Source organism: Falco rusticolus, chromosome 11 (assembly GCF_015220075.1).
Source record: "Falco rusticolus isolate bFalRus1 chromosome 11, bFalRus1.pri, whole genome shotgun sequence".
Taxonomy (NCBI): domain Eukaryota; kingdom Metazoa; phylum Chordata; class Aves; order Falconiformes; family Falconidae; genus Falco; species Falco rusticolus.
In genome coordinates this window covers 10731875-10745792 of record NC_051197.1, presented here as the reverse complement: position 1 = coordinate 10745792, position 13918 = coordinate 10731875, and the positions used below count along the sequence as shown (strand labels likewise).

The window sequence follows — 13918 nt, the reverse complement described above, 5'->3', positions numbered from 1 at the left end:
TTCCACAGGAATGCATCTCTGTGGTCCTCAAGGTCTGTGGCCTGTGCTCCACTGAGCACCCTTCCTCCCTTCCATGTACATCCCTGCCTAGATGGACCACTTGCCTCCTGTCCTTGGAGTGCTGCAGAGGGCACAAGGGGCACACACTTCGGTTCTAGACACCAATGAGACATGATATGCCACCAAACAAGAGGGACATGGCAGGAGAAGGTGGCCAGCAGCAGACTGGGGCTTCAACCCCCAGGGCAGAAGAGCAAAGAGGTGCTGGTAATAAAAGGGGCAGAACTGCAGTCCTGGGGGGGTGAAGGCCAGCTGGGGTCATTCACATCTGCAGAAAACCTCACACTCCCAGCTTCTTTCTCACTTATGGAGAGGTGGGGGACAAGTGCCCATCCTAGGGGATGCCCCATGGGGGAAGAAGAAATGCATCAATGGACACAGCACAACTGCACACAGGAAAACTAAATGCAAGTCAAAAATCATAAACCCGGATTTGATCCCGTAGCAAGCACCATCCTGCCATTTTATAGTTGTGTCAATATTTTTTTCTTCCCAGACTGCAGCCAGATCCCTGCTCACTGAAACAAGCTGCCCACGACCAAGAGCACCCACACCTACTGAGCCCTCAAAACAGGAGAGCAGGACCTGCTTGCACCATGCTGGGACCAAAGAGCAGTGACACAGACATTAAGCAAGAAAACATCTGCAAACCTTCTGAGGGGCTGCAAAGAAATGCCCCAAACCCAGTCTCACTGAAGAGAAAGGAGGGAGGGAAATGGGAACATCGTGCCTGGCCAGGGAGCCAGCACAGCCCAGGCACTGCCACAGGGACATCGGTATTTCCCTGTCACCACAGAGGCCACCGAAACCGCCCTGAGCCCTGCTGTTATTGCCTCCCCAGATTTCACCCCCACTGTCCTGCCTCCGCCGCCAGCCGGGCATCTCTTACCAGGGACCGCTGGCACCTCCGCTGCCTCGCCGGCCACGATGAGGGACTCAAGGATCCTTGCACGGAGCTCAGGGCTCACCTCGGTACTGCGGGGAGAAGGCAGGGTCCATGAGGGTGCCAGGAGCTCAGCCCCTCCACAGACCCCCACGCCCCTGGGACAGCCTGCTGTCCTGATGGATCTCCTGTGGGATCTCCAGACCCATGTGTGACATCACACCTGGTCACCATCAGAACAGAGCATTGGTTGGGATGGGGGCTCTCAGGTCTGGCCATCCCCATCAGAAAACCCCGGGGCTGAGCCGCTGGTGGGCTGTCACCCCCAAAAGCAGGTTAGCTGGGGGCCAGCATGGCTGTGTCTGGCTAAGGGCATCCTGCTCTCACCCATCCCATCCCGCGCATGGCAGGGGCACCTCACCTGGATGCTGCAGGGCGGAGAAGCAGCTCCCCGAATTGCTCCCCGAGGAGCCGGGGTGAGAGGCGGCTCCTGCGGGTGCCCTGGCAGATGCGGCAGAAGTGACGGGTGAGCTGGCGCAGGAGCAGTGCCTGGGGCTGTGGCAGGGCTGGGGGGGACAGCAGGGCTCTGGCTCGCTGGCCACACTCCTCCAGGCCAGGGGTCTCTGCAGCAGAGGGGGAAACAAGAGAAGAAAGTTCAGTTCAGGAGGTTAGGGCATCCCCCTGCCTCTCAGGGGAGCCCAGCGCACGGCACAAGCTGTGGCGGGTCTCTACTCCCTGCAGAGCCCTGGAAAACCCTGACCTCAACCTCTCCCCCAGAAGCCGTGACTGCTTCTTTGCAGCCCATCCCTTCCCACAGATGGGCTGCGGGACGTGTGGGGACTCCAGGGACACAAGGGCACACAGAGCTGATGCCCTGGGGCTCTCAGACCCCTCTCGCTGGAGGCTGCCAGCCCCATTTACCTGCTCACTGCCCCAGATCAGACTGTAGGGCAACTTTAGCACATTCCTCCTCTCAGCACAGCCAGAGAGGAAGGGAGGATGGAGAGCTGAGCTGCTCACCTAGCAGGGGTGGCATATAAACACCCCTTGCTGCTGCTCCAACAGAGAACAGCAAGAGCCCTACCCTGGTACGCAGCAAAGCCATAGAAAAGGCAGAGCAAAGCAGAGGTGGGGAAACAGGCAGCAACTTGAAGATCTGCTGAATTTAAAGGCTCAGCCTTCCCCTGCAAAAAACCCACGCTGGGAATGATAAGGTTTTTTAGCAGAAAAAAAGCTGCACCTGGTCTGAAAGCTACAGGCACAGCTGTAGCAAGGTCCCTGCAGTCCACCCAGTGTGGTCTTTCTTACTCCCTGCAACGCAGCAGCAGGGAGGGCTGACTGGGGGACAGCTACTTCCAGTGATAGCCGAGTTGCCCATGTGAATAAAAGCAGGTACCTGATAGTGTTGCACATTGTAGAGGTGATGCTTCCAGAACCCCCCTGACAGGTGCCCTAAGCAGCCCACAACCCTGAGATGTTCCCACCAGTGTCCCCCATGTCCCTGGTACCCTCTGGCAGCCTTGGCCAGGGCTCCCCGGTCTTGTGAGCTGTGAGCTCAGTGGCCTGGGACTGCGGTCCTGCCCTGCGTACGGGAAACAGCTGCTGCCCAGCCATCATCCCCTCCTTGGCCTGGCCCTTTCATCTGCAGGAGACAGGGAGCTCCCCAGGGCTGTGTTGCTCTCAGCCAGCTTCAAAGCCCAGTTTGGCTGGGGCTGACTCAGCTCCCCACGGCTCTGCACCAGGGCTGAGGCTTGGCTGATGCCCAGCTGGCTCCTGGCATCTGTCCTTGGGGCTGGGGTGTGCCAGAGGGGTGGGGGGTCCTGGGATCCCCTCTGAAGCAGGGATGGAAATGGGGTGCTTGTGTGCCCCTGAATCCAACAAGCTGCTCCTGCAGGATGTTCGGCTTTGCTCCAGGCCTCCCCCACTCCAGTTGGCTGCTTTTTGCACCCAGGGGATGCTGCAGGAGGAAGGTCCGCAGCCAACGGGGGAATTTGGGGATGTTTTCCACCTCGCAGCCTCGAGCAGGGCAGAAGGAGCTTGCTTGCGAGGCAGACTGCCAGAAACCAGCACCATCTCCTGAAAGACTTGGGAGGGGGTATTTTTTTTTTAAGCCCCAGAGAAATCCCCATCAGTTTCGCCTCCATTCCTGCCCCCCTCCTCCTCCTGCACCCCTTGTGCCAGGAGCAGAGCCTGCTCTGGCACAGGCTGCAGGGAAAGGCGCTTCCCTTTGAAGTTGTTTAACGAGGCAACCCAGCTAATTGCTTCCTAATTGCGTTTTTATCCTTGGAAAGGAAGCAGCCTTTGATTTCTCCTCTCTCTGATGGGTGAGGAGAAGGCATCGTCCCGGTGCCACTGGCCCCAGGGGTATTTCTTCTGGCTCTGTGCAGGGCAGGGAGGACAGGGTCTAAGTTCTCCCTCATCTCTGTGTGTCCCTCCTGCCTTGCAGGAGACCATGATGTTCCTGTGGCCTTTTCCCACCTGGACATAGTAGGAAAGGGTCACGCTGGTCTGGCACGGGTGATCTTTTAGTGCCTCTTAAGGCAGCCAAGAGCATGATCTGCCCAGGCACTAATCTGGCTTAGGATGGGGAGGCGATAAGTGGGGATGGAGGATACCACAGTGACTGGCAGTGAGACCAGAGCTGCTGTGAAAGGGGAAATCCTGGTTTGGAAGGTGGCAAGGGGTTCAGGTCCTATTCAACAGAGCGAGGGCTTCATGTGTGCCTGGTGACGCCTGCAGGGCCTTGGGCTGGCGCGGGGGCTGAGTGGCTCTGCAAGGACCCATTTGAAATGGGTTTTGGTCCAGGCTCCCTGTTGGGGTGGACTGTGAACTCTCCTGACCTGGATATGAGCCCTGCCCTGTTTATTTGAAAAAAAAAATCAAATAAAACCAAAACCTTGATGGTCTCGTACATTTGCACAGAGGCTGGAAAGTTTGCAGGGACCTAAAGACACTTCCTAATGGCACTAAGCTGAAAAAGCAGAGAATTTTCTATGCCCATATAAAGCCAAGAGTTAACAAGATTACAGTAAAAAATTCCCAGGCAGCAGAGCCAAAATATTATAATAATGCTTTCTTCTGGGGCCAGCATCACCCAGCCTTGGCAGCCGCCCATCCTGGCAGGCAGCACCTCCTCCTCCATGCACTGCAGCAGGAGAGGACCATGCTGTGGCGGGGGTGAAGCTGCCCACTGGGTCTCCCCTTCACTTTCCTGGTTCATCTCCCAAAAGCTGGTGTGCCACTCCGGCACGGGGGATGTTCCCAGTGGTCCTCAGGATCTGCCCTTAATGGAGCATCAGGCAGGGGATGGGGTCAGGAGCAGCCCTGGAGATGCTGGGGAACCTTTCTAGGGGCTTCCCAAAGCTCCTCCAGCCCCACAAAGTTCCTGGGCAAGGCAGCAGACGAGCCTGCTTACCTTGAGCCATGTGGACCAATTCAGTGTAGAGAGCTGGAGGGATCTGGAGTGATGGGAGTTCCTGGAGGTACCACTTCAGGGTGTCTGCCAGCGTCTGGGCATCGTACAGGTCCATGTCCACAGCTGAGGCATCTGTAGGGAAAGACCCAGCAGGAGCCCTTAGACCGTGGTGCTGCCCCTCTGGTGCGGAGCTCGGAGCTCTTCCATCCCTGTGGGCCTTCCTCCCTTCCTCTGGACATGGATACCAATTTCTTCACCCGTGCCCTCATCTCTCAGGTGTGGCAGCCCATGATTTCACTGCCAACCCCTCCCTCTAGCAAATATTCCTTCCCCAGTTTCCACTGACCCTGAGTTCCATGTGCCCACGGAGAGCACAAGGCAGCATCTCCGCTTTGTGTGCACTATACATCCAGTGTGGTGAGCAAGGGCTTTCACCATCCCACTGGGGTCCCACTGCAGGATATTAACGATGGGATGGGCTGAGTGGCTGCCCCCGGGACCCACTAGCCATCAGGGTCAGACACTATGTGCCAGCCCCAGCCCTGGAGGAACTGCTTGGAAAAATGCATCCGTGGAACGGGCTGATGGCCCCCAGGCAGTGCAAGTTGCTAGAGGCCCATGTCATCCCCCAGAAAGCCTGAAATGCTGTGGAAGTGCCCCAAATGCTGTGAGCATGTCCCAGTTGACATCGCTTCTCCCATCTCCAAAAGGCAGCTGCCCCAGGGGAAGTGGCAAAGGATGCTCCAGGGACCAGGGCTCTGGACAGGGACAGCACTCCGAGCAGAAATGTCCCACGGTCTGGCAGGGAAGTGTCTGTCTGGGCCCTGTGGCCGGGCTGGCATGGGGACATTGCTTCACCAGGGTCCAGGGGGAAGAGCCCTTTCAGCACCCTGTGATATTGCCTCATGCATTTGTCTTGGAGTTCTCTCAGCCCAGCCGAGCCGGGAGGTGGCTGCCCGGACAATGATGGTCCCTTTTGCAAAGATCTGGACGTTTCAAAATCTGGCTTTGATTCGAACTGGAGCCGAACACAATGTTTTGAAATTCTCCTTGTAGGAGAAATCTGGGGAGGGGGTGGGGGGAATAGGGGATTAATAAAAAAGCCCAAGATATTAGGGATCATTTGAGATGGTTCGTTTGCAGAAACTGAATTTCTCATTTCTAAATGAGAATATTGAAAAAAAAAGCAAATTTTGCACCTTCTTGAAGATGATGTGTCAGGCAGGTCTCAAATGGCCCAGTGTGTTGTGACTGAGAAGTAGATGGTGGACTTGCCCTGCTCTGGGCTCCCTTTCCCTCCCCTGTCCGAGTCTTTACCTCTAAATGCAGCTTTACTGAAATAGGTGCTGTTTTGGGAGATGCTCCCTCTCCCAGCCCAGAATTTTCCAGCAGAAAATGCCTTGAGTCTCCGACCATTTCAGCTGACTGTGTGTGGCTGCACTCCCTTCTGGGGTGATAAAGCCAAAAGAGCAGAGGAAAGCTGTTTCTGAAGGCAAGGCTTTGGAGGCAGCTGGTCAGCAGGGCTGGGATGGGGAGCAGCACCCCGATGCCTGGGAAAGGCTGGTTTGGGGCAACTCGACCTTGATTTCCTCTCCTAGGGGTATCCAGGAGAGCCCAGGAGCCTGCCCACCTCCTCCTCCGCCTGCTCAGGGACAAGAAGCCATGGCGGGTCCCTTATGAACAGTGCCTGCCATTCAGCTTGGAGACCAGAGAGAAAACAGATTGACCAATGCCCAAAGCAAAGCCTTTGACCCAGCCATTGGAGACGCTACCTCATTTTCAGGAGCAAGCACCAGGCTGGCCTGGGAACCATGCCCTGGGGCAGTGTGGGGACAGCCGGGAGAGATGCCATCGTGCTGCGGTGGGCAGCTGTCCAGCGTGGCCAAACGCGACCCAGGGCAAAGGTGGGTGCTCCCTTTCTGGCACCCCCCAATGTCACAGCATCACCCCATGGGCCACTTTGCCCTCGGCATCCTCGAGGGGGGCAGGGCTGTGCCAGCTCTCGCCTGCTGCACTCCAGCCCCACGCTGGTCCATGTTGATGCTCCCATCTCCCAGCCACACTTCTGTACCTTCTCAGCTGGCCAAAAGTTTATTTCTACTGGGGTTTGCAGGGGAATGACAGCCAAGTCCCCATTTTTGCTAACGCTTGCCCTGCAGAAATGAGCTGTCAGATTGGCTCCAGCTGGGCAGGGGGAGGAGAGCGGGGTCAGGGATCCCACAAAATGCTTCAACCCCCATTTGGGGCTCAAACCCCGCAAGTGTGTGGCTAAAACCCAGGGATGCTGCTGGGGGGGTCTTGGAGTCTTGTTGCTTGGGCAAGCAGCTGCATTGCAGACAGCTGCTCCCATCAGTGGGATGCACTGGGCAAACCCCAAACTCCTCACCCAGGGCGAGCCTGGCTGCTCTCCCCTGCCCGCCGCGGAGGTTTCTGCAGGGACTTGTCACTGGCCTTAAGGATGCTGGCGTGGATTGGGGAGAGCAGCCACAAGCTGTTTCTGTGCAGGGAAGGGGCCGCTGCCGGGCGCTGGCCCCAGGCGATCAGCCCCAGGCTCTGCCGTGGCCTAATTAGCTCATTTGCATCATTAGGCATGAGCTTGGAGGGGTGTTCAAAGGGAAGGCTCAGCCGGTTTCAAAGCGAGACTCAAAAACATCTTTACACCCAGAGAGGCATGATGGGGAGACCAGGGGGATTCACACCCTGCTAGAGGGACTGACTGCTGATGGCACCGATTTCCTTGGCATGTTGGCTAGAAATAGCCATTAGCCTGTTGCCCCCATCCCCCTGGAGATGCAATGGCATCCTCCTAGAGATGCAGTGGCATTCTCCTGCCCCAGCTCCCCTCCTTCCCCTGCCTTGGTGAGCTGGGCTCCCCATGATGCTGAGAGCACAGCTGGGGGTGCTCCAAGCTGCTCCCGGGCACCAGCTGCACCCCAGCAGCTTGGCGAGGCTGGGGAAGGGTTAACCCTGGAGACTTCCCAGCCAATTACTGCCGGCCTGACCCCACCGATGCTGCTGTCTCCTTATCAGAGGGAGATGATAACCAGCTATAAGAAGTTAATGATGCTGCAGGATGAGTCAATGCTCTCCTGCTGCTCTCCAGATGTTCCCATCCCTTCCCCACAGGAATGACAGAGGGATTCCATCCGCCTGCCACAAATAGAAGGAAAATACCCCAAAACCCCAACCTCAACCCTACACCAACCCCCTCCAGCACACAACCCGCTTGCTGACCTGCCAGCAGAGCAAGCAAGCAGCCAGGGACCAGTGGAGACCATCCGCTGCCCATGGGGGATGAAAAGCAGGAATAAACTTGGGGCTGGGGAGAGGGCGCACAGGATGATCACTGGCCCAGAGGGAAAAGCAATGGGTGCTCCCAGCCTCCTCCTGCCAGGATGCGAGACTCCTCATCCCAGCAGAGGCAGAGGGGTGACAGGGCTTTGGGCTGAGTCAGGCTGGGCAGGAAGCAGCAGGACCTCTCCCGGCAGCTGCAGCCAGCCGGCAAGGCGTGAGTAAGCCCAGAGTTTCGGTAAATGTGGAGGATGTTTAGCCAAGAGGTGGCATGGAGGAGGTGGCGGGGGGTTTGTTTTGAAGATGAGGCTTGAGCAGGTAACCAGTTGTCCCCTGTGTGTGGCCACAGGTGACAGCAGCACCCACATGCCTGGCCAACGTGTGGGTGATGGGGTGCAGACTCTGCCCAGCACCCATGGCCCCTCGGGCAGCAGGGTGCAGCAGGGAGTCCTACAGCTAAGCTGGACCTTGGCCACCAGGTGTGGCAACAGCCTGATGCTCTTGGGTGCATGGTCCTCATGGTAGAGTGGCACCCAAACCACCCACACCTGGGGCTGACTTAAATACTGACTTGGAGTTTCCCTACCCCTTCCGGACCTGTAAGGTTTAATCATCAGCTGGCGCTGCAGGGATGCCCTTGTTGTCCAGTCCTGGGGGCTATACCTTCCCACCTGCACGGATGCTGCCCGCACAAGGACCTGTACATCCCCCAGACCTAAGCAGGCATTTGAGGCTCCTGGGCATCCCACAGTGAGGGTTTACAGGGGAACTGTGCGCCGAACCGGGGAATATTTCCCCAGCTTTGCTCCGGTATCATTGCAACATCTCTCAGCCAGCCCGCTGGTATCTTGTGCTGGGGACTTGGTAGCTGCCAGGACACCCCTGCCCATGCACAGGAGCTCCTGGCAGTTCCAAACACCCTTCCAGCTGGGTTTCATCTCGGCATACCCTCAGCCTGCACTCAGCCAGGGCAGGGGTACTGGGACCTCCTTTCAAGGGTGCCTAGTAAGGCTGCCTTCCCCCACCTCAGCTTCCCCAGGGCAGTTCCCTTCCTCAGTTTCCCCAGCAGCTACAGGAGGGGATGGGAGAAGCTCACCCAGTTCACCCCAATGGGTCTGGCAGGGACGTCTGCGCTGCTGCAGTTTATTTACCCTTCTTTCATCACCACCAAATATAAGAGATGATCTCATGCCTCTTGTCAGGCTCTGACGATGCAGGGTTTATTTCCACTGCAGGTATAAATAAAATGCAGCACGCAGGCACCAGGGCGCCTTGTGTTCGGGAGTAAAGTCATCATGGTGGGGTTAATAGCTTGGCCAGGGGAAACCAGAGCCCTCAGGGGCATCCAGCCCCCCCTGGCATCCCAGGGATGGGGATGGAGAAGCGCTCCCTCCCTGGGCATCCACACTGTAATTATGGGGGGAGCGGTGTGAGCCCCCCCCAGTCTGCTCTTCATTCCAGCCCAGCCCTTTCTGCCCAGCAGCAGCTCCCAGTAGCCCCAGTGAAGCCCCGGGGCCCACCACCGCTCACTAATCCCCACCGAGACTTGACCTAATTCCCGGGCACGTGAGCATGTCTCCAGGCAGACTGTTCTGCAACGAAGCCCCAGATCAAAGCGCGCACGATGGCAGCGCAGGGATGGCACGCCTGGAGACACCGGCTCCAATCCACCTCGTGCTGCTCCGGATTTGCCCCGGCACCCCGGGGTGCTGGCAGCTCCTGCCTGGCCCTGCCAGCAGTGGAGGCTTTTCCCAGTGCTGCCTGTGCATCTGGAGAAGGGTCTCAGTATTTGTGCCTGCAGCTGGACCCCAGAGCCCAGACTGGGGCATGGGTTATCCAAAAGGTGGCAGGTTTCAGGGCTTTGCCACTATTCTGGGTGGGTTCAGCCCCATCTGAGCCCTACGGGGCACCCAGAGAGCCATGGCGTGGGGGAGCCCCGCACCGTCTCTGTGCCCTATCCCCCATCAGGGAGGAGGGATGAGCATGCAGACTGTCCCTACCCAATGGTGGCAAAGCACTACCTGGCCACTACACACAGGACTTTGCAGCCATCCCCGCGCCAATCCGCCCCCAGCTCTGGTCCCTCAGCTCTGGAGGGCTCCAGCACCCACCACTGGCTCTGCTGCCACTGGCCAGAGAAGGTCCCAAGTTTCCAGGTTCAGTGGCAGCTGTGAGGAGAAGGCTGCCCAGCACATCTCAGCAGGGGAGGGGTGTGGGCAGCAAGCATGGGGTCAGAAGACATCACCCCTGGGCACTGAAGGGTCATGTACACCTTGTGCCCACAGGCACTGGGGGGTTTGCAGGTGATTTTCCCCATTCCCTGCACTCCAAACAACCCCTGAGCCACACACAGAGGACAGCAGGAGTGCTGGGGGCTGCAAACCCTTGGGGTCAGCGTGTGGCTTCTGGCATGATGGGCACAGAGATGTCCTCAGGCCATGAAGCAGTCCTGCAGCCAAGCATGCAGGGGGCACTGGGGACAGCCGGGACGAGTGCTGCACCCTGCCGCTGTTGTTTAAAGCTCTACTTTCTTCTTTTTTCTGCCCACACCTCTTTCCCTGCGGCTGCAGCAGGGCTCCTAGCTGGCTGATCACCTGAAACCCTTTGGTGAGTTCCCCCCGTGCACCGTGGGGCTGCAGCTCCTTGTTGAGTTCTTTTTCAGTGCCACCATGTGAGTCTGACTCTCGTGTTCATTGATGTCACATGGCCCCGCTCACTCCTCAGGGTATAAGGGTCTGAAATGAGCACCAAGTGTCCTAAAACAATTTTCTTCTGGAGCCAGCATGAGCCAGCTGTGAGCCCAACTGCCCTTTGGGCTGCGCTTCACCCACCAGCCCTGGTGGCATCACAGCTGGGTGGCACTGGAGGCACTCGGTTCACTGACAACACCCCACCCCCGCTCCTTTATCAATGAGCTCTGTCTTTGCTTGCTTTTTTTTCTTTTTTTTTCACCTATAACTAACTTTTCTTGCATCATCCAACATGGAAATACCAAGTTTGATGCACAGGCTCTAGCCAGCCATCAAATGCCACCATCCTGCAAGACGTCACCAGCGTCAGGGTGGCAATGGGCTCAGCCCAGGCTGTAAAACTATGCGGAGCCATACCATGTCCAAGTCCACTGTGCCCGGTGTGGCCACAGCCCCATGAGGACGGGAAACCTTCATCCCAAAGCCTGGGTGATGTTTGGCTTGGGGGCTGCGAAAGGGCCAGGGATGGGGAAAGGGTTCACTCAGTGCAGCTTACGGCCCCAGGGACACGATGCCCGTGGGATCCACAAGACAGCCAGGACTACTCTGACCTGCATGGCTCCTCGTCCCCAGAGAAACCTCTTCCTCCCCATCAGAAGTTCAGATGCTCTTTCAGTGTAGCAAATACCCTGTTTTCTCCAACACATTAAGATTTGGGGGTTAGAAAGACAACACCCAAACTTTTCCAGCCCCTGCTCCTTTTTTCTTGCATTCGCTAGCAGTTTTCCTGCCACCACTGCCAAGCACCAGTGGGATTTGGGTATTTGCAGGGAAGCTGAAACCCCTGGTGGGAATCCAGTTTTCCCCCCAGCCAAGATGCGGTTCGGTTCCAGTCACCACCAGCCCCAGCTCTGATTTCTCTCTGTTCCCCAAGATGAAGCGTGACTTTTGCAGGCGGGCTGCTGGCAGAGATGGGGTGCTGGAGGGGTGGACCATCAGGAGCATGGGAGGAAGAGAAACATGACCCTCGCCTCTGCTGTCTCGCATGGGGTCTGCAAACTCTCATTTCTTGGCAGGGATGTTTTACTCCACCAAATGCAATGAAAGGGCCTGTATGGGAGCCAAAGCAGAGATACTCCCTCTCCTGCCCTCCCCAGCCCAGTATGGCCTCCAGCAGGGCCCTGGGGAAGCACTGCTGGGTCTCTGGTCCACAGGAGGGTGCAGGCAGGGGCAGCAGGCTGCCAAGCCTGGGCTCTGCTGGGATGCTTGGCCCTGACAGGAACATCATCCCCATCCTGTTTGCAGAGCATCCCTCTGGCAGGGCTGAGCATCAGCCCTTTCAGCTGAGAGCTAGCAAATGTAGTGGCATGTTCTAGCCCCTCCAGCCAGCCCTGAGGAGCTCCAGCTTTGCCCAGCTCAGTGCTGGCAAGCACATGGGGCAGCCCCCTGAGTTGCTAAATAAAAGAGCTTATCTAGGTCCTAGAGGAGATGGGGGGCTTGGGAGCATCAAGTCACTCAGGGCTGTTAGGGATTTTTCAGGGCTTTCAAATGGTTTGAAAACAATGATGTCACTTCCCTGCCCAGTGCTGGGACCTGCTGTGGGAGATGAAAATCTGGACAGACCCAGCAGCTGCTCAGAGCTCCACAGGCTCTGTCAAAGCAAATGGATTTTGCCCCTGTGCTGGGGGTCTCCCGAGGCTGGGCAGGATTCCGGTAGGGCCTGCTGTGGGGCTGCCGGGGAGCCCCGTGCCTGCCGGGGATGCTGCACCGGCCGTGCAGGGAGAACCGAGGACCCGTAGCTCCTGCGTGCTCAGAAAGCAAAGCATCCTGCTGCTGCTGTTGTTGCTGCCCCTGCCCAGCCTGGGCATCCATGCCCAGGGCAGCCGGGGCCGTGGGGATTGCTCTCCGCATGCCTTCACCTCCTCCTGAGAGCAGCCGGGAAATCTGGGCCAGGGGACACGGCCGTGCAAAAGGGCACCCGGCTCCTGCCGTCCCCAGGGGTTCTGCACGGGGAGGAGAGCGGGGTGCTGGGGGGCACCGTGCCCCCCCGTCACCCCCGGGGGGAGCAGAGCCCTGCTGGGGCAGCGGCACCGCAGCATCCCTGGGACACCCAGCATCTCCTCTCCTGCATCCCTTCGTGCTCCGCTGCCCCGGCCCCCGCCCGGCGGGGAATCGGCTCCCGGTGCGCGGGGAAGCGATGAGGTCATGTTGCTTAATATAGCGATTTCATCACAGCCCTTCTCCCAGCAACACGGCCCGGCTGCCGCCGGCTCCCGGCGCTGGGCGAGCCGCCGGCCCCCCCGCCGTGCCGTGCCGTACGGAGCCGAGCCGTGCCGAGCCGTGCGAGCCCCCGGGGCGCTGTCCCCGGGCCGGGCGGGGTGCGCGGTGCCCGGGCCGGGCGGTGGCCGGTCCCACAGTGCCGCCCGCTGGGCACGGCGGCCGGGAGGGAGGGTGGGGATGCTCGGCACAGCCCCCCCCCCCCGCCTCCAGGTTTGAGCACAACACAGGATCGATCCGTCACGTCCCCAACGCCCCCGTGCCATCCCAGCCGTGAATTTAGGAGCGGGGTGGGAAGATGGTTTTTCTGCAAAACGTTTCCCTTTCTCCTAAAGAATGAGCTTTTTTTTTCCCCCTTTTCCTTTTTCCCTATCACACCCGCAAGAGGCTTTCTCCCTGCCCCGCTTCTCAGATAGAAACCCTAGAGGTTTGCAAAACAAAATATTTTTCTCCCTAAAAAAAATAATATGGCTTCTAGTGAATTGTCCCAGCCCCACACCTGCATCCCTCTTGGCAGCATCCCCCTGGGGTATTGGGGGAGAAGAGCAGGGCTTGCACCTTGCATGCAGGCAGGGCCTTCCAGAGCTGTAATGAGGGCCATAACGAGGTCGGAGCTAGTAACCCATCCCTGGCTAGCATGGCCCACCTGGCAGCATCACCTCCACAGCCCCCTTCCCTCCTGGGGATATGGGGAGGGACGCGGCTTTGGGACTTACCCGCCAGAAGAGCCTGCTTCAGCTCAGCATCCCCCAGCGCACCAGGGGCGGATCTGTAGAGCACCTCGCTGTCAAAACCTGGGGAGCAGCCAGGAGAGAGCAGTCAGTCCTGAGCCCCATACCCTCCCCCCCAGCACGATGGAACCAGGCAGGGATTGAGACCACCAAGCTCCCTCACCCTGCCCACCCTGTGGGGATACCGGGGTGTGCGGGGAAAGGTTTGGCTCTAGCGATGCTCTTGGGGCATCTCCGAACACGGGCAGAGGGGGTGGCTGCACGTGTGCACCCACGTACGCCCTGCGGATGGATGCCCTTACCTTGTTTTTCCAGCGCCTCGATGAGCCTGGCCACGGTCGACAGTGCCTGCTCGGGGAGGCTGGGGTGCTCGGCGAGCTCTGCCTGCCCAGGGAGCCCTGCAGTGGAAAGGCAGGGAGAAGGGGGTTGGAAATTCTTGACTGCAGGAATTCCAGACTCTTTCCTCAGCTGCCCTAGGACAGGATCAAGCTGCTGCTTTGGCACAGCCACAACCAATGCTTCAGCTCATGCCTGTTTTGGAGAACTTCTCCCTTATTTTATCCTCTTTTTG

General features: G+C 58.4%; 1 protein-coding gene across 1 annotated transcript in view; it reads right to left on the bottom strand.

Annotated features, from left to right (window-relative positions):
* LOC119155490 (phosphatidylinositol 3-kinase regulatory subunit gamma) overlaps positions 1-13918 on the bottom strand; it is an 82126-nt gene that overhangs the window by 62632 nt on the left and 5576 nt on the right. The window contains exons 3-7 of the mRNA XM_037404246.1: positions 13650-13745; positions 13333-13410; positions 4359-4490; positions 1365-1566; positions 950-1035 (exon numbers count right to left, since the gene is read on the bottom strand). Of these exons, the coding sequence (XP_037260143.1) occupies positions 950-1035; positions 1365-1566; positions 4359-4490; positions 13333-13410; positions 13650-13745 (594 nt within the window). The remainder of the gene's footprint in view (positions 1-949; positions 1036-1364; positions 1567-4358; positions 4491-13332; positions 13411-13649; positions 13746-13918) is intronic.